Here is a 23,062-nt window from a genome sequence, read left to right as displayed (position 1 = left end):
GGAGATTTCACTACAAAAGCATCATTGTTCTGGAGCCTGGACACTACATGGAGCCCAAGAGACAGAAGCCCAAAGCACTTTGGAGGCTGTAAAATGTCCCCTTCCCCTCTTCCTCTACTAGGCAGGAGCCAGGATAATTTCTCTGCAGACCATTGGGGTGTCTGCACGGAGCGGCTGTCATCTGGCAGGTGAGGACATGGCAGTTTCCATGCCGCCCGCAATTTAACTGGTTTTCGTGAATGTGTGCCAGCTGCCCTGGCAACAGGCAGTTGTTGTTGCTGTTGTTGTTTTATTTTAATAAATGGCCATAGCCATTGAAGAAGGCATCAGGGTCATGGGTACGTGTGTGGGTACATGTGTATAAAAGTGTCCTTTCACAAAACTGTTACCTCACTTGCACTGAAAGGAAATAGTTGCCAAGTTAGGCTAGTTTTCCTGCTTCTGTTTTCCACTGAATTTCCCCTTACTGCTAACCTTTTCTTCTCTAGAATGCTGGCAGGTTCAGCATTGTACAGAATTAGCAATGACAACAAATATCTTAATAGAAAGATCCATATTTAAACCCCAGCTCTGAATTTTCCAAGGAAACATTTGAAACACAAGTCTAATCTAAATAGACGCGGAGGGGTGTCTGGATCACTTTATTTTATCAATGTTTTGTGAATATTGGAATTAAATGGAAACTCTGAGCGTCACACAGGTGTACTACTGAGTAAAAATCTTTCTTCTGCAAGGAAACCTTGGGGCAATTCTTACTGAACCCAAGATAGCCAACCCCTGATTGTAAGGTCTTAAGTAACAAGGGTTATTACGGGCACAGGCACCAATTCTGCGTGTGTAGACAATTGAGAAGAAATGAGATATTCCCTTATAAGTTAATTTTCTGGAGCATGTCTTTATAAAATGCTCAAACAGATTCACTTTTATTTTGCCACGGAGGGTTTTCAAAATATATTATGTAAGTCCCTGTCCTTGTGGGCTAAGTCATTCTTAATGATTCAAAGCTATTATAAACATTAATTATCATGGCCTTTGCCGTAACACAAGATGTCCTCAAGACACACAAGGTGTGGCCGGTGGCTGGTTCCTACACTACGTGATCCTGTCCTGTCATAGATTTTAATTCCTTGTGTCTCACTTTGTGTCTTTTCATGAAATCTCTCCTGCTAGTGATGTAGCCCATATATTTCTCTGCCTTTAACTGCAAAGGTCTCGGCTCTTCCTGCGAGGCTCGTTCTTCTCTATCTTTTGTCCAGACAGCATGACTTTCAGGATCCTGTCTTCCAGACAGGAAAGCCATCCTGGTGACTGCCGGAAGCTGGCTTTGGAAACACAGGCCTTGCACTCAAGTCTCTCGGATTTTAGTGGGTGTCTTTGCAACATTGTCAATCTTCCTTCCTTCCTTCCTTCCTTCCTTCCTTCCTTCCTTCCTTCCTTCCTTCCTTTCTTCCCCTCCTCCTCCTTCTTTGGGCCATTTTGTTTTCATTTTCTCCTACATTGCATGTAGAAGGCTTTCAAGTTAGATCTCTAATTATGGAAGGTTTTATCACAATTGTTTGTACTTTCCTGACCGCAGTTGTGGTTTAGTTAACCTTGTAATTTACCTGTGCACACACTGGGAACGGATGCCTTCTCCGAATCTTGATGACAGTGTTCAGTGCAGAAGAGCCAGTGTCTTTTAACTTCCCTTCTCAGACCTCCCGTTGGGGTCTCACCCAAATGCTGTTCCCAGAAATATCTCTGAAGGAAATTTAAAATTATCATTACACACATACTGTATACCAACGTAGCTTTCTAAGAACTATAGTTGTCTTTTGGGTTCTGGAAAACATTTCTATGTTTTTCACACCTTGGTTTAAAAAAATAAGTTTAGGAAAGTCCACGCTGAACATAAATCATATTTTAAAAATCGACAAAGAGATGAAAATAAAATTATTCACAGACACAGATTCCAAATGCAGCTCAATTCTCCTGTGGGAATCTTTAACTGATACAAAAGTCCATGGGTCATTACTAGACATGCTTTCATTCATTCATTCATTCATCTCTCCCAACAACAGCATTTATTTAATTCCCTCTGGGCCCACCAGGGATGCAGAGAGCATATCATCAGACTGAATCTCAGGAAATACTCACTTTGGCCCAAATTCCAACGGTTTGTGAGTCATGGCCCAGCTGCCCCGTGTCAGACTCATTCCCCTAGTTCAAACTGAAAGCTTTCAAGTGAAAAACAACTTGTTTTTCTTTTTTTTTTTCCTCCAACTATCCTTGATTCTATTAGAATGATCCAATATTTTCTGTTCTGGGAAGGAATTTTCGGAAGGGATGGCATAACGTTTTCCTGCTCCGTGACAAGTCAGGAGCTCTATCCGGGAGCCTGTGAAGTAGCTGTGAGCCCCTGGGAAGCAGTGGAGTGTACCAGGAGCAAGCCTGGCAGCAGGTGCTGCTTGAAACCCCAGGTTTGATTCAGGTCTGTCTGTTTCCTGATGAGAATTTATGGGCTGGGGGGAAAGTTGCCTCCGGGAAAGCTTATCTAAGTGTAAGTTAGGAAACGGTGGGAGTTTTGTAGACGACCACTTCCATGGATCTCTTCTGCTGGGTGATGAAATAAACACAGTCAGCAGCTCTCTCTCCCTGACATCCCTTTTTCTGCCAGTGACTCATCTTGTTTTGAATCTTCTAAAGGCCCATGATCTTAAGGAATGTCACTTAATCATATACGATGATCTTGATTTTATAAGGCAATCAATGGTATAAATTTGGAGTGAAGTAAGCAGTGAGTGATGGATGCCATCTCTGACCCACCGCTGCGTAGACTTAATTTTGTTTCATTAGCCTTAGGTATACACAGGCAGAGTGAGGCAGTTCCACAAGAACTGTTCATGTCTTATTGCCTTGAAATCTTAAGGAGCACATCAGAAACCATTTCAGATAGAATCATGATATGTTTATTAATTAAATATGTATTTTAGGAATGCTTGAAAGAGGAAAAAAAAGATATCATATTTCCAGAGAGGACAAACTTCTGTGTTTGAAGCATCACTTTTAAACATTCAACAAATCTTTTTGAAGTAGAATAAATTACCAGCTTATTTTAATCCAGGCCATCTTGGCTCTACATTGTTAGAAACTGTGCTGAGACTGACTTTTGAAGGCTTCCAGAGCCTGGAGTCTTAAGTAGCCATTCTCATGATGCTATAGTCTGACATGAAGCACACAGCTGGGGTGTCTGGGAAACAAAACATCTACTTTTCAGTGGAAAAATATCCAAGTCCTTTGGGTTCCCTGGATCTACTGTACCAGCACATGCTGTTACCCGGATGCCCATATCAGTTCATGACTCACGCTATTGGCTGACAATATTTTGCATTATTTACGTTGGTACAAACTTCTCATTATTCTGGCTTATAAACTACCCTGGGGCAATAATGATCGGAGACTAACAGTATGCCAGATTCTCATAGTTCGTGTTTATTAATTGACTTTTCGGGTCTTTCAAAAGACCATTATTAGAGATAGGTTGTTTTGTTTTTTTGGTTTTGTTTTTGTTTTTCAGTTTTATAGGTGAGTACAGGGAAGCTTACAGTCACACAGCCAGTCAGTGCTAAAACCGGGATAGGAAACGCGATTTCCCATCCCAGTCCCAGCACTCTTCCTATCATCTGTTCCAGTTTCAGCAAGACATTCACTTATTTGACAAATATTTACCCAGCAGTTGGATGTGCCAGACACTGTGGCAAACCTTGGCATCATGGGAGATACAATGAGACTTAGACAGACGGTGTCTTCCCTGACTCTAGAAATAAGAGCACAAATGATAACTGAAAAACCAGGGTGAGTGAGGCTGATGAGAGGACTCATCCGGGAAAGGCGCCTGCCTTCAAGCCTGAAGACCTGAGTTCAATTCCAGAGGCCTGCATGGTGAAAAGAGAGAGCTGACTCTGGAATGCTGTCCTTTGATGACACATGCACAAAGCATGCATGTGTGTGCACACACGAGAGCACCCGTGTACACACACACACATACACACACACATGCACACACATGCACATGCAAATAAAGTAATTTTTGAAAAAGAAATAGTATAAGGGAAAGAACAAAGTAAAATTAGAATCAAAACAAAACAAAAACACAAAGGTGAAGATTCAGGATTACAGAAAGAGCAGGCTGCAAATGGGGCCCCAGAAACTGGGGGTTTCTGCATGACCTCCCAAAGACAACGGCACTTAAACTGAGAACTCGGAGTGGCAAAAACACAGATGGAGAAATATCGGAATCTATTTTCATTATTGACGAGTTTTGTATTCATGAATTTTTACACGCTAACATTTATTTGGGACCTCTGAGGTCAGGGCTAGTTTTCTGGGCACGAACAGGCAAGCAACCATGCAGGGCGTCCAATCATGAAGTGCACACTCCTGGCGGAGGTCAACCAAGGCCACCCTCTGCTTTCTTGTTTCATCTCTTGGACGTGAACAAATAGGCTTTCTCCAAAGTCTGTTTATTGCCACATTTGTCTAATTTTTTGTGCTTTTTCTTGATGACCTCACTGTTTAAAATGACTGGAAATGTGGCACTCGCCAGAGAACTGTCTGGGTTCCTAAATGCAGGAGGCCCAGTGGTGAGCTTATGGAGTGAACTCAGAGTGTTTTGCAAGTTCCCTTGAATCAGCCCTCCAAGATTCATGGCATGGTTGGCCATGAGTTCAAATGTAATGAATGAATGGAATGCATTAAATAGGGCGACTTTAGACAGACCCGTGAATAAAACACGGTTATGTTTCCACTAGTTGGCAAAAATGCTGTGAGCACAGACTAGAGTAGGATAACCCCACATTTTCTCTGGGCAAGATGATTCCAGAGTTAGCATTTCCGCTGACTTCATTAAATGTAGCTATAACAAATAACCAGAGAGATAGCGCATGGGTAGATATCAGAGAGCTACAAGTGTTGGTGTGCCTGCAGAGAAATTAGAATGCACACGTCACTGGTTAGAGCCCAAAGTAGCACAGTCACTCTGGCAGCCATGAGGCTTTGCATCCCTCCTGTATGATCCGCCATTACTAGATAGTCAGCGACATGAAGTAAAAATGCACATTCACACACCACCGTGAATGTTTACAGCAGATTTGACGGTGGTTCCAAAACGGTGGAAAACACTCCTCTTTTGCTGAAGAAGGAATAATCAACTTTACCCAGTAACAAAGGAGGGGTGTGTTATCAACATGTGTGATAAGTCTCAAGTTCGTGATAACCAGAGTCAAAAAAATATCATACTAATATACTGTATGTGCAAATACATGTTGGTGTGTGCCTGTGTGTGTGCACTTATCTGTGTACACACAGACACGCTTATAGTGTATGTACCTGTCCATAAAGGCCAGAGACAATCTTAGCTACCATATAAACACACGTATACACACATATGTATACACACATATGTGTGTGTATATAAAGGTGAGCCCCAGGAATCTTCCTGTCTCCACCTCTGCCTCTCTTAGACTAGGATTATAAGCATGTTTCTGTACACCTGGCTTTTAAAATGTGGATTTCAGGGATTAAACTGAGCTCCTTGTGTGTGCAAAGCAAAAACCTTACTGGTCGAGCTAGCTCCCTCTTTAGAAGCCAAACTATGCAAAAGAAAATGGAGCTCCAGTTTCCAGAATCCCGAATAGAAGGACATATTGGATACAGAGAGGCATATAGGAATACTGAGATCAATAAATAGAGCTTGACTTTATTGGTGGCTACAGCCTTAAATGCCTTTGTCTAAACTCCATCAGAAGGATGAGTCAGAGTACAATGTTTCTTATTTGACATAGTAACTCAACAAAAGCAAAGGGGGGGGGGACTCCAGGTCTTCACTTGTCCTTCTAGCTGATAAAATACCATGAGCATTAAATAAATACTACATAATAGTTGATGTTTCTGGCGAATTGAGTGGTGATGCCTCTGAGCACACAAAGACATTTTCTTTTCTCTTGTTTTGCTATGCCCAAATCTTGTGTGGTGACAGGGAATACTTACTGGCTCTCTGATAGGCATTGAAATCTGCACAGTTGACTGTGATTCCAGAAAACACTCCATTATTTATCAGAGGACAGAACTCTTTCATGACAGGAACTGCCTGGTTAAATGGCAGTTTGACCTTGAGATCATAGAGAGAAGACATCAGAGAAAATATGACGAAACTGCTTATCTCCCTTGTATGTGGTTCTTTAACCATGGACAATTGTCAGACACGGGCGGATTAGCTGCTCATGTCCTTGGAAGCCAGAGAGACCCACCACACAATCTGAGAATTACTGTTGTTTTTATTCTTCCCTGTTTATGATGGCTTTGCTCCATTAACTCAATTATATTTCAAAGAGTGAGGATGTCGTAAATGAACTCACCATCACAATCTGGTTTATGAAACTCAGTTTCACCATACAAGGTGTACCTAACCTTTGCAATAATGGGCAAGCTTGGCTCTCTGAGGCTGCCCTTGCTCCCAAGTCTTTACAGCAAATTCAATAATGTGTATCAGTCATTTCTCAATAATGGATCTGTGGACGCACCAACAGGCCCTTCCTGTAGTGTGGCTTTTTTAAAAAATTACTTCAAATTTTATTTCGTGATGTCAGAACACCTTACCTCTATAAATATGCTTTTGTTTAGTACAAATGACACTTGTAGAAAACACACATACTTAATGGATGTAGCCTTAAATGCCTTTGTCTAAAGAATTTTACACAAAGCACTCTTAAAAACTCAGCGCTCTGCCTAAGATGGTTATATGCCCCAAACCATGAGTTAGAGGAGGTGGATGAGATCTGAGCTCCTGCCACGTGTTGCAAAAGCTCTTACAGAAAGAACAGCAACATCTCCATTTGCTAAGACAAAAGCCAGCAAATGTCTGTATCTTGTACGACTTCTGTAGACTAGCACACACTATAAAATTACTATTTTCTACATTTGTAACACGTTTGTTGTGTTTGGAAGCTTCCAGAAATGCTATTATTGGTGTTTGTAATTTTAAATTTCCTCAGGATTATATGCAACATCCTGTTATTTAGAGTTGTATGTTCCAAAATGGAAAAAAAACAAAAAAAAAAACCAACCCTCCCCTCAAGAGTTAATTTGTACCAAGTGTTCCTTAGATATACAAATGGTAGCATTGTTTCCAAACAAGGTAATTACAACTATGTACAGAATGTTTCTTCATTAGTAGCAATTAAATAATTTACTAAATTGTGCAATAATTCATGATGACATATGCTAACCCTGCTCGACTACAAAGCTGATGAGAGAAGAATTTCTTGCGCCCAGGCCTAGGTGGAATTAGAGTGGCAATTTCTGATTTCTGGAGAAGTCATCTTACCATTTAAAAATGGCTAAGTAGCGCTGAATGCAAGGAAAATGAATGATAAGTTATTTGAGCATTGTGCTCTAGTGAGTGACCACCTTAGAATCCACATGTATAGGGCTTGCCTAAATCCGGGGCTGGTGTTTTAGGACAGGTCACTTCAATTTTCTGTTCCCTACTTCCCTTATCTCTCTAAAAAGAGCATAGGAGGGGGAAAAAAACAGAATGTAATTTGGTAAAAAGAAATGTGAAAGAAAAGTTCACGTCTGCTACACAGGAAATCCCAGGGAATGGTCTGCCAGCGGGAGAGGAAATGGAAGCAACAGCAGTGGATTGAATCTTCATCCAAAGTCATTTTGAAGGGCTAGGGAGATCGTTCAGGTCTGAGTTATAATCCCAGCTCCAGGGAGGGAGCTGGAGACAGGAAGATCCCTGGAGTCCACTGACCAGCCACACTGACCAACTGTAACTCCAAGTTCAGTGAAAGACCCTGGCACCAAAACAGGGTGGGAGGCAATAGAGAAAGACAGCTAACATCATCAATGTCTAGCCTGCTGTGCACACACAGGTGTGCCTGTGCACCTATCTACACACAGAGACACAAAGACACACACACACACACACACACACACACAGAGAGAGAGAGAGAGAGAGAGAGTTCAATTCCATAAAACTGTCTTTGCCGGAAGGCAAGGGGGACCCAAGATCATGTTCATACACTGGATGCTAAAACTCTGATGTGAACAGATTGCCTAATTCAGTCATCTTCATCTTACAAGACATAGGAATGTTTTTAAATCCAAGAGGAGGGCAGTGATTACCTTTTAATAGGAATTAAACATAGCTGGAGACTGACATTTTTACTAAGATGCAAATACCCACTGAATCTGTCCTGGCTCCAATGCTCAGGGCACACTTGTGCTGCCCTGGGCTTAGGCATAAATAATAGATGGGTTTCTGGGAGTGAGAGGAGGCTTCAGGTGGAACACTGTGCTGGGTGAGTCCCATGCTGTAAGCTGGGGCTTGGATATGAGCATCCAAACTGCTATTGACATGCGCCACAACTGTCTGAAATGTCAATAGATATAAAATGAGGATTTCATAATGCAGAATAATTGATTACTCTGCTTGACTGAACAAGAACATATTTTCTCTACGAAAGCGAAATAATGACAGCATTTGCTCCTGGAAACTTCCTCACTTCAGGACATGAATTTCCCAGCAAAGCCTACATGACTCCATGGTCTTGATCACGCATGACAAAAATAGGAAAAACCATCTGTAATTGCTTATCTCTTCTCCATTATTTTGTATTTAAATATGGTTGTAGGTTTTTTAAAAATAAGATAAAGCCTTTCTACGCAGTGTGCGTATTAATAGAACTGTCTGTTATAATTTTCAGAGCTGAAATGGGATGAGATACAAAAATCAAGTAACATTCAGTTTATCTTATTCATCCTCAAATGCTCTGCTGAGCTTTAGTGAAATAACACCGCTTTCTATTTTACTCTTCCTCTGTGCACTGCGATGCCGAGCACATTGGCTCTGTGTTTTTTTACTAAGTATAGTTTCACTTTATGACTACCAAGCCAACCGTTGATCCTTGCAATAAAACTACAAAGCAGGCAAAGTAATGTGACATCTGTTTCCTTAAGCACAGGTTCTTTCTTGTACTCTGGTTCCCACCACCCCCAAAATGTTCTCTGAATAGATTCAGTTTGATTTTTATTTTTCGTTTATCTTGGTTTTTAACAGGGTCTCAGGTTACCCAGGTTGGTCTTGAACTCACACTAAAGCGAAGAATAACCTTGAACTCCGAATACCCCAGCCTCCGCTTTCTGAGCCCTGGGATTACAGTGTCTGCCTCCGAGTGCAGCTGAATGCCTCTTGTTTGAAGAACTCAGCGCAAGGCCTGTGAAGGGCAGAAGGAGATGTAGCTATGGGCCCCCTTTTTAGACCTTCTCTCCTCTCTATCTGTGTATAGATTGTGCTATTGTGAACTGTTAGCGTGGCCTGCTCCTTTGCCTTTTCTGTAAACTGTCATTAGCATTCTGGAGCCCTTGTGTTCTCATTTCTACCAAAACTTGAGTTGGATTTCAAAGTCTAGCCTAGATGGAACCTTCTTCAGCAAGTCCTAAAAACAAAAAACAAAACAAAACAAAAAAAAACAAAAACAAAAACAAAAAAAAAAACACTAGCTCTGTACAGAACAACCTGTCTTTTTAAAAATTATGTTTATTTTTATTTTTATGTATATTTGTGTGCATGCCTGCTTGGCTATGTGTGTCTCATGTGCATGCAGTTCCCACAGAGGCCCGAAGAGGGCATTGGATCCTTTAGAACTGGAGGTACAGGCAGTTGTGAACCCCCTCCCCAACCGGCTATGTGTGAGCTGGGAAAAGAACCACAGAACCCTACGCAGCAAGTACTCTCAACCACTCAGCCATCTCTCCAGTCTCCTCCTCTCTTCTTCTTGAACAACATAGCCCTTGATCTGCAGAACACTTAGAATAAACGTCACACATTCTACCTTATCTCATAGCATCGTATTCATCCACATTTGATTTCCTGCTGGCTCCTGAACTCCTTAGAGGACATCATAAGGTCCTGATCCTTCTCCTTCCCTCCCTGTGTCCTAGCAGAGTCACATATAGAGATTTTTATTTGTTAAAAGAAATGTGGTCAGAAGCTTGCCTGGCCATAGTCCTGTTAGGACTAGCAGTAGCTAATTCTTAGTACTTGTATCTTTTCCTACGTACAAAGCAGTTGCTTAACGAACACTGAATGCTCGCATGTGTGTGTGCTTACATGGTTGTGTACACAGGTGTACATGTGAAGACCAAAAGGAAGTAGTGCGTCTTCATCAATCATTCTCCACTCTGTTGCTCTGAGGAAAAGTCTCTCGCTGACCCCAGAGCTTGCCGGTTCACCTAAGCTGACTAGCCTGCAGCCTCCTGCCTCTGCCTCCGTGATGCTAGAACGACATGCCTCGGCTTGCACTCCGCGTTTCCCGTGGGTGCTGGGAATCTGCATTCAGGTCTTCACGCTTGCATGGCCAGCACTGTACCCTGCAGTCCCAATAAATGCTTCTTTTCCATAAAACACGCAGCGTCAACCTCGTAGAGAACAGAAGCGCATGCCAATCTTTCTTCAACAAATCTTTGCTGAGGATAAGTGTGTGGGGTCGGTAATGGGTTCTGTGTTTGTTAAAGTGCAGGAATTAGCTCTCTTCTGTGGCACCTCCTAGGCATTTGGCTGCGTCAAATTGAATCTACATACCTCTCCCCGGTCCTCACTAGCCACTGGCCATCAGAAACTCAATTAGAGTAGATGACACACTCAGACTTGCTGCTCTCTAGGAGAGGTGTGTGGCCATAGGCATAGTTGCTGATGTTCTGGGTGAAGAGCAGAAAGATTGTATGGTCTGGTCGGGGGTGGGGGGGAACGGCAAATGAGGTGTTCCCATGAAGCAAGGTGTCTTGATCCATGGCAGAGCATGCCTGCTGTTGAGCAAGGGGCATTTTTTTTATAGACCAGAGAGAACTGGGGAGAAGAAGCACAAGTCCGCCCAGGATGCATTGTGGACGCTAACCTGAGTGTTCCCAACTGGTTATTGTCAAAAAGGAAAAGAAAAGAAGGAAGAGGAGAAGTATATTCCGGGACTGAAGGATACCACTGTGCCTTGGCCACTGGGGCTCCAAAAAGCTAGCAGAATTAGAAAGCACTTCAGTCTCTCTAAAGAAGATGATGTCCACCAATATGTCACCCAAAATCCCTTAAATAACGGAGGGAAGAAGCCTAGGACAAAGGCACTCAAGGTTCATTTTCTTGTCACTCCATGCATCCTGAACCACAAACACCAATGCTTCGCTCTGAAGAAACAACATGCTAAGAAAAATGAGGAGGAGGCTGCCGAATAAGGTTAAGTTTTAGCCAAGAGAATGAGGGAAGCCAAAGAAAAATGCCAGGAATAGATTGAAAAACTGCAGAAATTAGTGTGTGTGTGGGGGGGGGGGGGGGGGGCTGGTTTCTGTCCACTGGTGTTGTCACTCTAATCTTTCTGTACATGATTTAAGTTCATCTGCCACGTGACCCCACAGGACTCTACTGTCCTTACTTTATTTGTGATGAAACAAAGGTTTGCTCAAGATCACTCAACTGGTGTGTAGGATGAAGGCTGGTTTTGAGCCCAGCTCCTCCATAGAATGCCAAAGCTCATTCCGCCATAGGACAGAGTTGAGGAAGTGGAGCAGTCTCCTCAGAGAAGTGAATAGAAAGAGCTCAACACAGAGAGAGTAATGATGATGCTCCTGAAACACCTGAAACACGAATGGCTGTGATGATTAAGCCCTTTGATGTCTGCATGGCTCCCTCCTCCCACGGGGACTGACATTGGTCGTAGGAGGTGAAATGACTTGTTAGAGGTACCACAGAAAGAGGCTGGGGACGCACGCAGCACTAGGTCCTAGAATTCTCAGTTCTCAGCTTACTTGTAGTCCCTGTATTAGAGAGAGAGAAACCGAGGTAGGGAAATTGAGAGAGAGAGACTGTGTGCGATAAGGAAGTAGAGGGGGCTGCTGAGGGGAAGGAAGGGAAATAGCCAGAGGTGGGCAGGGGTACTGAAGGAGAGCAGTGGGGGAGAGAAAGGGACAACTGAGAGCAAAGTACAGTGGCTCTTGTGTGCAAACTTCACAACGAAACTCATTACTCTGCCTAAAAGGAAGAGGCTTCACGCATGGCCTAACCCACCAGCCTTAGAGGTGTAGTGAAGACACCTCTGGGAACCTAATGGGACACAGACCTTCTTGTACCCACTTTGCTTCTCTTTGCTTGCCACCTTACCAGGTGTGTGTGTGTGTGTGTGTGTGTGTGTGTGTGTGTGTGTGGTGAAGCACCCGCTGCTTACGTAGCCTGTGGAGGCTGGTCATCTCTGCCTGCCAGTGAACTTCAACCTTTTCCTCATTGTAATGGTTACAAAACAGGGACCAGATCTCTGGATTTCCTAACAGCCATATGAAATATTTGGCTCCAGAAATCCCAGAGTCCATGGAGCACAGCCCAGCCCCAGCCAAACCACCCGCTTTAATGAGCTATTCCGCCTATAGGCACAGGAGTGGTCTGCAAGCACCCATGCCCTGCTGGGAGCCAAGGCCACATAGATACTGGGCTCCTGCAGAAAAGTACAGCCTCGTGCAGGGAAATGACTGACTTCTACAGGGTGTTAGAGCAAAGGTCACCTCATTGGTAAACTTCTCCAGACCAAAGCAATCACCTTGTTCTCTTTTGGTTCTGGAGTACAGTTCTAGGCATGAAATAGATACTCAGTAACCATGGTCAGTTAGCAGAAGTGTGTGTGTGTGTGTGTGTGTGTGTGTGTGTGTGTGTGTGGTGTGTGTGTATAAAACTGAAGGCATCTTTTGCCACCAAAATAGTGTTTGTTTCAATAAATTTCATGTGCGATATATTTGCATACTCTCATCCATATTTAAATGTTCCTCTATGTTGGTCTTAAAATAGTGAGCAAGGCAGACAAGCCATATTAAAATGTTCATCCTTCCTCTTAACACTAATAAACAAGATAAATCAAGGGCTCCCTTTCTTACCTTTGATTCCCAGATCTCTCCGGTATTTTTCATAAGATGTTATTTTGTGTGACCTGGGGCCTTCTATCTTCATAATTTAGCAAGGCCATGACCTACATAAGGAAATATATGCCTCTATGTAGCTTCCCATGTAGTCTTTTGGAAGGCCAATCCCATGGCCAGAATGGTCCAGCTCATGAAGAATCCAGCAGAGAGTGACCAAGGGTCCAGCTGAAACGGGTGCACAGGACTACATTAACCTTTGAGTGACCTCTTCCCTGTCCAGTTAAAAACAAAATAATTGAATTATCAGACTGTAGGGGAGAAATGTGGGAGGGAGGGAGAGCCACAATGCTCTTAGTCACATGCATCAGCAATGTTGAAATTGAAAGCATCTTGTTCTGGGATCTTGGAAAGTTGTGACAAACTCCTCATCCCACTAGTTTGATATTCTACCCCAAAGCCTTATATGCATGCTCGGTTGTGATCAGGCCTCTGTGTGGTGAAAATCCGAATCTCAAAGCGCTAAGACTCACTTTTTAATTAAATGTGTACTCTGACAATTTCATAGATTATATGATGCCTTCTGGTTGCTCTTATCCTGCCCTCATCTCCCCTCTGCCCCCATCTATCAAGACTTCCCTTCCTTTCCCACTAATCTCCCACATTACTGTCTTTTTCTTTCATTTGTATCCCTCTGGGTTTGGCCAAAGCCATCTGTATGGCCTTAAGACCGGAATTATCCGTAGGAGTTTGGTAGCTTCTCCACTGAAGACAGGGATCACCCGCCTTTCCCAGAGTGAAAGGTAGGGTGTCTTCAGCTCTTCTGCATTCATGGCTGGCTGTGGGAAAGCCCTCTCTTGAGTAGGCCCATTGCAAGCAATTGAATCTTTTATCAGTTCAGGTTTGTGTTGACCGTTTGATGTCAAGAGAATGGGACCTCACTACACTTTTCCACGCCTTACATTCTTTCCACTCTCATTCTACAGTGTCCCTTGAACTGTAGAGGCAGTAGTATGAATGTCTTGTTTAGTCCTTGTCCATTTGCTGTCTCAGCATCTCGGGCAGCCCTGAGTCTCTAGATTCAGGAACTGGCCGTGTGGAGCGGACCCCAGATCATTTTTCTTGCAACAACTTCCTGGCCGTATTCCGATCCGGACCCCTGCAGAAGTGGGCCAGCCTCTGCTCACGGGCGTTCTGGGACAATCTGGTATCCGTGTTGTCATCTCCACTTCCCTCTGAGTGCCAAATCCAGTGTGATCAAGCACAAGGGGACCCAGACAAGTGTATGGCCATCTGTAAACTCTGAGGCAAACTGCATGTGACTCTAAGTCCATTTTGACCTTTTTGCTGAGATTAGCCAACACTAATGTTTGTGAGTTCGTGAGTAACATCCTCCCACTAGCAGGAAAGAATTCCTATCCTATGGAATTGCCTTCTTGTAAGCAATATTCTCCCCCCGCCCCGAACTTGTTTTAAAGGATGCAAACACTATATTTCTTCAGACTATTCCCCCCCTCCATAGTTGGTAATTCATTGCACTTATTTAACAAAATCCAATTACTCTTACATGCTTATAATGTTTTGATACTGTATGTGTCTTTATATGATGATATTTTAATTTGGTGTGTGAAATTTTATACAAAAATGTATCATTTGTGGTTCCAATTTGATTTTCTTGAAGGAAGATGTGTAGCCTTTCATTCCTGGCTGATTTGTTTGGTCAAAGACTTATAATTCCATAGGAAATTTATTCTATGGGTCATTTTTTTTTAAGCGTCTCATTTTCATTTTCAAAAGTTTCGTAAAAGCTGTTCTTATGAAGTACAATTATCTCCCCTGGGTTAAAAGCTGATGATATGTAATAGAAGCATGTATTACAAATAGCATCTAGCCACCAAGGAAGGTTATGACTTAACATCTGAATCCTGCTGCTCATTAGTTGTAGGATGTGAGGGCAATGCATTTCCAAAGGGCAAGGTCAGGATTACATTATCCTGAAAATGTCTTCTCTGAATAAATGTGTAAATATTTCAAATAAGTATGATGAGATTCTGTTTCTATTGAGGCGCTCTCTGTAGGAGGAACGGTCATCCTCTTTGTAATTTGGGGAGTTCATGTCATCTCACACATCATTCCTCCTTACCAATTTCATTTGAAATGGCCCGGAAGTAACCAATTACTATCTTTACCTTGGAGTCAGATGTCTGGTAGACAGGCTGGAGCTAATGGATTCGGTTATTTTCAAAGCATTCTTGTGTGTGTGTGTGTGTGTGTGTGTGTGTGTGTGTGTGTGTGTGTGTTTTCAGACAGGGTTTCTCTGTGTAGCCTTGGCTGTCCTGGACTCCCCCACCCCTTTATAGACCAGGCTGGTCTTGAACTCACAGAGATCCACCTGCCTCTGCTTCCCCAAGTGCTAGGATCACAGGCATGTGCCACCCCACCCCACCCCACCCCACCTCAACCCCAGCTTCAAAGCAGTCTCATCTAAAGCAAGATACTGTTTTCAAGCAACATGGCGAATTTCAGTTGTATATCAAAATGCACTGCATTGCTCAGAACGGGTAAGCATGTGCTCTATGACTGTGTTTTCCTCCATTAACAATACAAAGGAAAGAAAATTGCACCCCGAACCCACCAGCAGGACAGTTTGGTGCACTCTGCTTTTCACATCCTTAGCACAAGGGAAACCCAGAACCAAATTTGAAGAATGGGGCGTTGTCTCATTGGGTGATGGCGTTGCATCACAGGAACATGGTGTGATTTAATTTCATAATTGTAAACATTACAGTGGGTATGGCTGATTTCCTTTGTAACCCTTGTCCACTTCATTATGGCTGGACAGCTGAGTTAACATGGGTAGGTCCGGGCTTCACATTCTTATCCTGTCTCTTCTTATTTTTGTGGTTGTATTTAAAAAAAAAAAAAAATCTAATGGGGAAAAAAAACCTACTTGGGGATGAATGTTTCTGAAACCAAACATTTTTGTAAGGCCATAGCTTGACTGAAAGACAATGAAGTTTTCTGACCATTCCAGTCCCAGCACTGGAAAACTGAATTTTTTTTTCCTTGAAATGGGGTTGGGAGGGTGGGGAGCGGACAGATCTGAATCCTTGCTACAGGGCTAGATGTCTGCATGTGTTCTAAATTATGGCTGCAATACAGGGTCAAGGGTAGCTTGGTTCTCTGGAAAGAAATAGTAGAATTCTTCCTGTTTGGTCATCAGGAAGGGGGAGGGTGGAGGTATCTCAGAACAGCACTAGGTAAGCAAATTTGGCTTAGATTTTTTTTTTCCCTATTATGCTCAATACTGTAAGCATGCTTGCCAGCGTTTTAAGTAAAGCAGACGCCTTGTGAGTAGTTTTGAAATTCATCGTGACGAGATTCATCCGGGAACAAAAAGGAAACGATGATTTATGTTCCCATAAATCCAGTAAAAAGTTTCAAACATTGGAGGGAATTAAATCTCCGTTGTTAGCTGAATGGTACCGCTAACGGTGATGTTTGTTGCTGCTTCTGTTTAAAATGCAAGGAAAACTAGCGCCCTTTCCACCCTCTCGTAGATGGGTTTTCTGGAAATGGTTCAGGATAGGACGGGCCTGGGAATGAATGGCTCAGATTACCTAGCACCTGGAGCACCTTTAGCAGGCAGGCTTGGTTTTCTAGTTTTCTACTTACAGGCAGTCTTGACTGCGGGATGCTGCCGGAATGGGCAGCTGGGAACCAGGAGTTCGGATGCTGTGAGCTGGGTGAGTCCTGAAAGTCTTAGGGGGGGGGGGGGAGCTTGCTCCTCCCCAGAAGCGTGTCAGTCCTGGACACGGTGGGGGGGGGGGGGGCGCTGGAATGCTCTGGGACAGGAGGGAGACTGGAGCTCCCTCAGAGCAAAAGCATCTTTAGGGGCTAACCGTCGGGTGCATTTGTGACCGAGAAGGGTTCCGGGACGTAGCGAAGAGAGGCGTCGGGGTGCTCAGCTGAAGGAGCGGGTTGGGGCTGGAGCGAGTGGAAAGTGGTCAGACGCGTGGCAGAGAGCTTCCGGGCCGCCACAGGTGATCGGCCGGTTAGGGGGTGGCTAGGAACCTTGGTGCGGACCCCCGGGAGCGCGGGAGGGCAGCGCCGTGCGGGGGTGAGCCGCTGGCGGTCACCTGCCCGCGGGGGCGGGGCGCGGCGCCCGGGCGCACCCGCCTCCCGCTTCTCGCTCCCGCCCCGGGAGGAAGCGGAGGGGCGCGGTGTAAACAGAGCGGCGGCCGTGATGTCAGCCGGTCACATGGAGCCTCTTATGGCTCGGGATGGCTCTCGGCGGGCGGGCAGCTGCGGCAGCTGCTGCTGTGGCTCGGGCGGCGGCGGCAAGAGGGGGCTCCGGGGTCGGACTGTCGGCTCTCCCTGCGCTCTCCGCACCGCGGCGTAAAGGATGTATTTTGTGATCGCAGCGATGAAAGGTGAGCTCCGGGTGGCCCGCGGGGACTCCGGTGGACTGGCGGCTCCGGGGGGCGGGGAGGAGGGCGCGCAGGGGGAGGGGTGGGCGCGCCTGCCCGAGCGCACGTACAGCCCGGGGGCAGCTACTCGAACCCAACCGGGCCTCCGGGACCACCGCAGTGTAGCCACTGGAGTCCGGGGGAGGGATCGGCCTGTCTCGGGTCGGGGGAACAAGACTCAGGGCCCAACCGCCCCTCCGGCGTCTCCTTAGCCGCTGTCACTCGCCTGGGTGCGCCGGGCACCCTGCGGGGCTCCCCAAAGAAAGTTTGCTGAGAGTCGCGGCGCTTGGGACGTGTAGGGAAGATCTGGCAACTGGGAGGAAGCTGGGGACGGCCACCCTGTGTCCCCAGGGCCCGCACCCCGGGACAGCGCTGGCCTGTGTGGGGGGAGGAGCGGCGGCCAGGCCGGGCCCTGCACGCAAACGCTGGTGGTGTCATCCCCGGGACTGATTAACGTTCCGGGCCTGGCGTCGGAGCTCCGCATGGCCACGCCACCCTCTGCTGCTCGGAGCGCCCGAGTGGCCAGCGGGTCAGGGAGATGCAGAAGCTGCGTCCCCTGGACTCCGCCACTTCCGAAAGCGCTCGGGGCCGGAGCCCGCCCTGCGCCCCAGAAGGTGCCAAGACGCCCTCGGCCGCTGCCCCGGCCGCAGCGCGCTCGGGCTGGACACTTAGTGCACGGATGTAGGGAGACAACCGGAGCAGCCCACAGGATTGTCGGGCAGAGGCCGAGGTTAGACCGCGGCGAGGGCCTACGGGCGCAGGTTAGCCACGGTCAAGCCTCCAAGCCCCGGGCCTTCCTCCCTTGAACCGGAGTCTAGGGCTGGGCGGTAGTAAGGTGGAAAAAGGAAAGAGGAAAATGGTCTGCAGCGACGGCTGGCTTCAGGTGCCCCCAAGGTGAGGCGGGAAGAAGCCCAGGGAAGTTTGTGATGGAGACAAAGTTTGGAGGTGCGCAGGAAGTTGCCTGTGCCGTAGGGAGGGACCGAGACACGCACTGCGACCTTTGCAGGCGGCCCTGGGAAGCCTCAGCCGGCAGGACTTTGCGCGATCATGCGCCTGCTGGGTCCTCGCGGCGGATAATCTGCCCGAGCAGCGTGCAGGCCCAGTCGCCCGGCTTGGGGATTTAAAGCTCCATCTGTCTGTGGCACAGTGACCGCTGCCCTCGGCGGCAACAACTGTGAGCGCCCGAAGGTCTTGCGGGGGGGGGGGGACCCGACAGCGAGGGCGCCCCGGTGCCCCTCGTTAAACGTTTGCTAGGTTTGGGAGGATTTCGTTGTTGCAATCCGGGATGAAGGACAGCCGAACTACATCTGCGCTGGCTTTACTTCAAGATCGACGTGTTTTTCGCTAGAGATTGGGTGGCATCTTTTATTAATTATTAACAGGTCGAAGCATTCAGGACGCAGAGATGAGCTGGCTGTGTGCGATGAAATCTTTCTGTAGGATGCGCCCACAGCAAATTTAGAGTCTTTTCCCCTGCCGCTTGCGGGAAGTGAGATTGAATCACTTTTATAATATGTGACTGATATAGCAGAAGAGGAAAGAGCTTCCCGTGGTCGTAAGCGTGTGAAATTATTGAGGAAGGAAAGGTGTTGAGGTTTCTTATTATGTAAAAGAAATCTGTTTCTCCTCCCCAAAAGAAAACTGGTATTGCTTCCTTTCATTAAACCTGTTAAGTGAAAACTGACTTCAGAAGCCGCGAAGCCAGCTGTATTTCCTTCCCTCACCTACTTCAATTAAAAAAAAAAAAAAAATAGGATTTGCTGTTTGAGAACTGTTGGCGATGGCCCTTATCCATTCTGTGTTGATTAGAAGAAAGGTGAGAAGCTGAGAGAGACTTCTTTTTAATTGCCTTTCCTCCTTGAACAGTAAACTCCTCAAACATCAAGGGAACATCTTCTGATATTTTGGTGATTTGAGGTTAATATATATATTTTTTAGTAACTTGGCTTTTGGTACCAGTTGACCTTCTAGTCAAACTAACCTCCTGATAAAACCCGGGATCCTCGGCATTCCCTCCATCCCCCCAAACCCATCTTGTGGGTATCCTCTGGCTGCCATAAAATAATAGATTCCTAAATTGATAGTATTGTCATTGAGAAGGGGGAAAACGTAACCTGTAAGTCGTAGCAAGTGCAGTTTTCTCTAAAACCCAGGCTTGGGGTGGGGCTAGAAGGAGAGGGTTTCAACCCTGGCATCTCGATGTCTTATGTCTTAATAGAATTGTCTTGCTTTGGTGCAAAATTTAACTGAAGAAAAATAGTTTGTGGGAAAGCAAGGAATGCCATAAATGTTTCCATATCAGATTTAAGGGAGAAAAAAAAAAAAAAACTGGCCCGGAATCATATTAAATGCTTCCCTGCTGCCTCTTGTTTTAATAGTTAAATTGGTTCCATATGCAAAACTTTACATAATTAGATTCTTCTTCATATAAAACAGAAAGGCTCTTCTTCGTAGTATAGCTTTCTGGTGTGTGAGTGCCTGTGAGCAGAGGAGGAGAGGACAAGCCACTATAAAAGAGAGACATTCTCTTTGTTGCCCGATTTAATGATGTTTTAACTCACCAAAGGGGGGGAAATGCTTTCTCTGTGTCAGTTGTCAAATTGGTTTAGGCTTAAAGTGGTTCCATGCTTAGGAAGCAATAAGCCTTGAGTCTGAGCAGCTCTCCTCTCACCCTTCAGTGGTTTGTTTGTTTGTTTGTTTAACAACAGATTCCCATTACCATTTGGATTGCACCTTGGTCACAGGGAAAGAGAAGGAATGATATTTATTATCTATTATCGAGGCAAGGAGTGCTTGGTCTGGTCATCACTTGGGCCAATGCTGCCGCCGGTAGCTGGGTGTTAAAAGACTTGGAGCTGAAGCGGTTGGTGTTGTAGGGCCTCACAGCCCCTGTCTGGGTAAAGGGACGTGGAAGGCTGAAGGCTCACAGGGGAGCCTCTATCCCATCACGGATCCTTCCTGTAGTTTGTCACACTGATACAAGGCACCTTGAGCCTTTGAAGTTGGACTTTTGTGTCATACTCAACTTGAACAGTCTGGAAGAATTTAGCTTTTGTTTTTTAACATGTGAAAATCGGATTCAGTCCCTAGTCTCATTTTAAGCATCTTTTCTGTGGGATCCTTTCCATTGGGTTTGCATCCCATTTAGGGGAACTGTAATGGACAGGACTGGGAGAAAGTGATGGCTGAACCTTGAAAAGCAGAAATCCAAATGGTTGCCACCGCTGAGCCAAGTGGTATTTTGTTGCTGTTGCTGCTGCTGCTGTTTTGTTTTCCAAAGAGGATTCAGTTATTTGAAAGACAGAAGGTCTGGGGCCTGCGAGATGGTTCACTGTGTAAGGTCACTTGCTGCCAAGTCCGAGGACCTGAATTCTATCTCTGGAACCCATAGAATGGAGAACCTGACTCCCACAAGTTGGCCTCTGACCTCCACATGTGTGCCATGGCGTGCACAGGCCCACATGCATATAGACATAATAAATAAACACTAAAAATAACTAAAGACAGAGTTTCTGAGCCTGCGCATGGACGTAAAGAGAGCCTTGACTGTCCGTGGGATGGTATTTTAGTGCTGTTTTCATGGGCAGCTTCTCAATGTCACAGGACGTGCACAACAAAAGCACAGTCCTGTGGGTGCCTTGCCATCAGTTGAGCTGAGCGCTACAATGCTGTAAACATCAGCCAGGTAGAAAACACTATGATGTCTGAGCAAAGGTATACTATGTGATTTAAGTCCTGATTTTTTTTTAATGCTTAGTAGATATATGTCTATATATGTTTATATATAGTCCTCTAGACCCCTTTTCTTACACCTTTTCCTCCAAACCATGGTGATTACAACACCAATGGGCAACATCAGCAAATAGATCCTTGCCAAACATCTGCGGGAGCAGCCATTGGCTTTGTAACTAGCCCTGTGGCTCCCAAGAAGACAGTTTTTAGAAAGGGCCATGTATTAGGACAAAAGTTAACCTCATGGATGGATGGGTGGATGGATGGATGGATAGATGGATCTTCAAAGGTATCTGTTTTAGAGTTTGGTTTTCTTAAATAATTTTACCACCAATAAAATCCCTTGTGTGGAGTTTGTTGTCTGGGAATACTTTGTAGAGGAGGTGTTTGCGGAGGCCTGGGATGCAGCTCAGTTGGTATAGTGTTTGCTTTGTATGTACAGGCCCTCTCTCCTTAGCACCAAAGGAAAAGAGAAAGACGGATTTTTTTTACTCATAATGTTTGTTGCAGAAAGGTCAAGGCTGCTTTCGTCTGTATGTTTCATGTTTAACCATTAAAAATCATAAGTTTTAGACACATCAAGCCATCAGCTACATTCATTTTTTATTTTCCAATTAGAAAAATATTTTTAAACATTCACCTGTGACATCGAGTATGAACTGACATTTGATAATGTTTCCAAGTCCACAACACTGACCCTTTGAGGAGTGACAGACAGAATCTATGCCCCATATAGCCTCTCCTTTGAGAATCCTTCCCATCCATTCTGGCCTTTAGACTGGTGGACGGAGAGATTCACTGTCTCAGCTCTCTATGACCATCAGTACTGTGTGAGACATGACAGAACAGGCCTTTTCCATAAACTGTCAAAGCACTAGGCCTAGAGAAGAGTTCTCAATAAGAGCTTCTATTAGCTAGTGGGCACTTGAAATGTTTGTTTCTAGATTTTTTTTTTTTAAGTGAAAGATTAGCCCCTGTCGGGTTATGACATAGTATAACTTAAACCTCTGCTCTCATGGCTATAAAAAGCAAGGCCCAGTTTACTCCCTGCCAATGCTTTTCCTTTGTCAGTTTCGGACTTTCCTCTGATGTTGACTAGGCGCTTTCCAAGCCCATAGGGGCAGGGTATCATTCGGTATAGTCACCCTGCCCTTCATGTCTCACACACACTATTTCTGTCGTCTGATGAGCCCGTGCATTTGAGTTAAAGAAAATGAAGCTGCGCGGGTCAAGCACCAAAGCCGGTTTCTTTGAGCGGCTACCCCAGTAGGGCCTGGAGCAGGGCCTTGCCGTCCTGCAAGGAAGCTGTAAAAATGTCCTGTACATAACTTTGCCTCTAGTTAGTGTAAATAAGTCGGCCATTTATATGGGGGAGAAATAGATTCAATTATGTAATGCTTTGCTGAGCCTGATATCTTTAAATTACTCTTTAATAAAATCAATTTGGTACAAATGGGGTTATTCTTATTTGCTTCTCATTGCTCTTCATGATTTTCATTAAGGCTGCTGGGTAATAAGATCCGGGAGAAACCTAAGCTTGACTTTCCTAAATAATAAAGAATAGCATCATGAAGTGCAGCTAACCTTTGCAAGGCGTCACCATTGTGACAGAACTCAGCCAAATATTTGTCTGTCTGTCCCGTTTATCTTTAGGCAAAGGAGGGGTTTACACATGTATCTTTTTTATTTTAGTATGCCTCATGTGGTCAAATGCTCGTGAGCATGGTTGTGTTGGTAGCCAAGGCGGCTCCGGTACACACTGTTGAGAACCTTGGTGTCTTTCACATCAGCAGAGATAGAGGTTTCCTTGAAGAGCCGCAGAAGCTCTCTTCTTGCTGTGATGGTACTTAACCTCTCCAGCTACTGGATTGAGGCCTGCTGTTATCTCAGAGGCTCGGAGAGAGATGAAACTCTAAGTCACTCAGATT

The 23,062-nt window shown here is 45.1% G+C and overlaps 1 protein-coding gene and 1 pseudogene across 2 annotated transcripts in view; both read left to right on the top strand.

Moving 5' to 3' along the window:
• LOC132654779 (small ribosomal subunit protein eS6-like) overlaps nt 1–11,268 on the top strand; it is a 37,674-nt pseudogene extending 26,406 nt beyond the window's left edge.
• Nucleotides 1–23,062, top strand: part of Rora (RAR related orphan receptor A) — a 731,475-nt gene that overhangs the window by 615,293 nt on the left and 93,120 nt on the right. The window contains exon 1 of one of the 2 annotated variants that reach the window (XM_021652660.2): nt 17,180–17,366. The exons of the other annotated variant lie outside the window; for it this stretch is intronic. Coding sequence (XP_021508335.1) covers nt 17,339–17,366 — 28 coding nt within the window. The 5' untranslated portion in view covers nt 17,180–17,338. Of the gene's footprint in view, nt 1–17,179; nt 17,367–23,062 lie in introns of those variants that run through there. 2 annotated transcript variants of the gene reach the window in all.

Source organism: Meriones unguiculatus, chromosome 6 (genome assembly GCF_030254825.1).
Source record: "Meriones unguiculatus strain TT.TT164.6M chromosome 6, Bangor_MerUng_6.1, whole genome shotgun sequence".
Classification (NCBI taxonomy): Eukaryota; Metazoa; Chordata; class Mammalia; order Rodentia; family Muridae; genus Meriones; species Meriones unguiculatus.
Note: the sequence above shows the minus strand (reverse complement) of the source record. Positions and strands in the feature narration are given on the sequence as shown.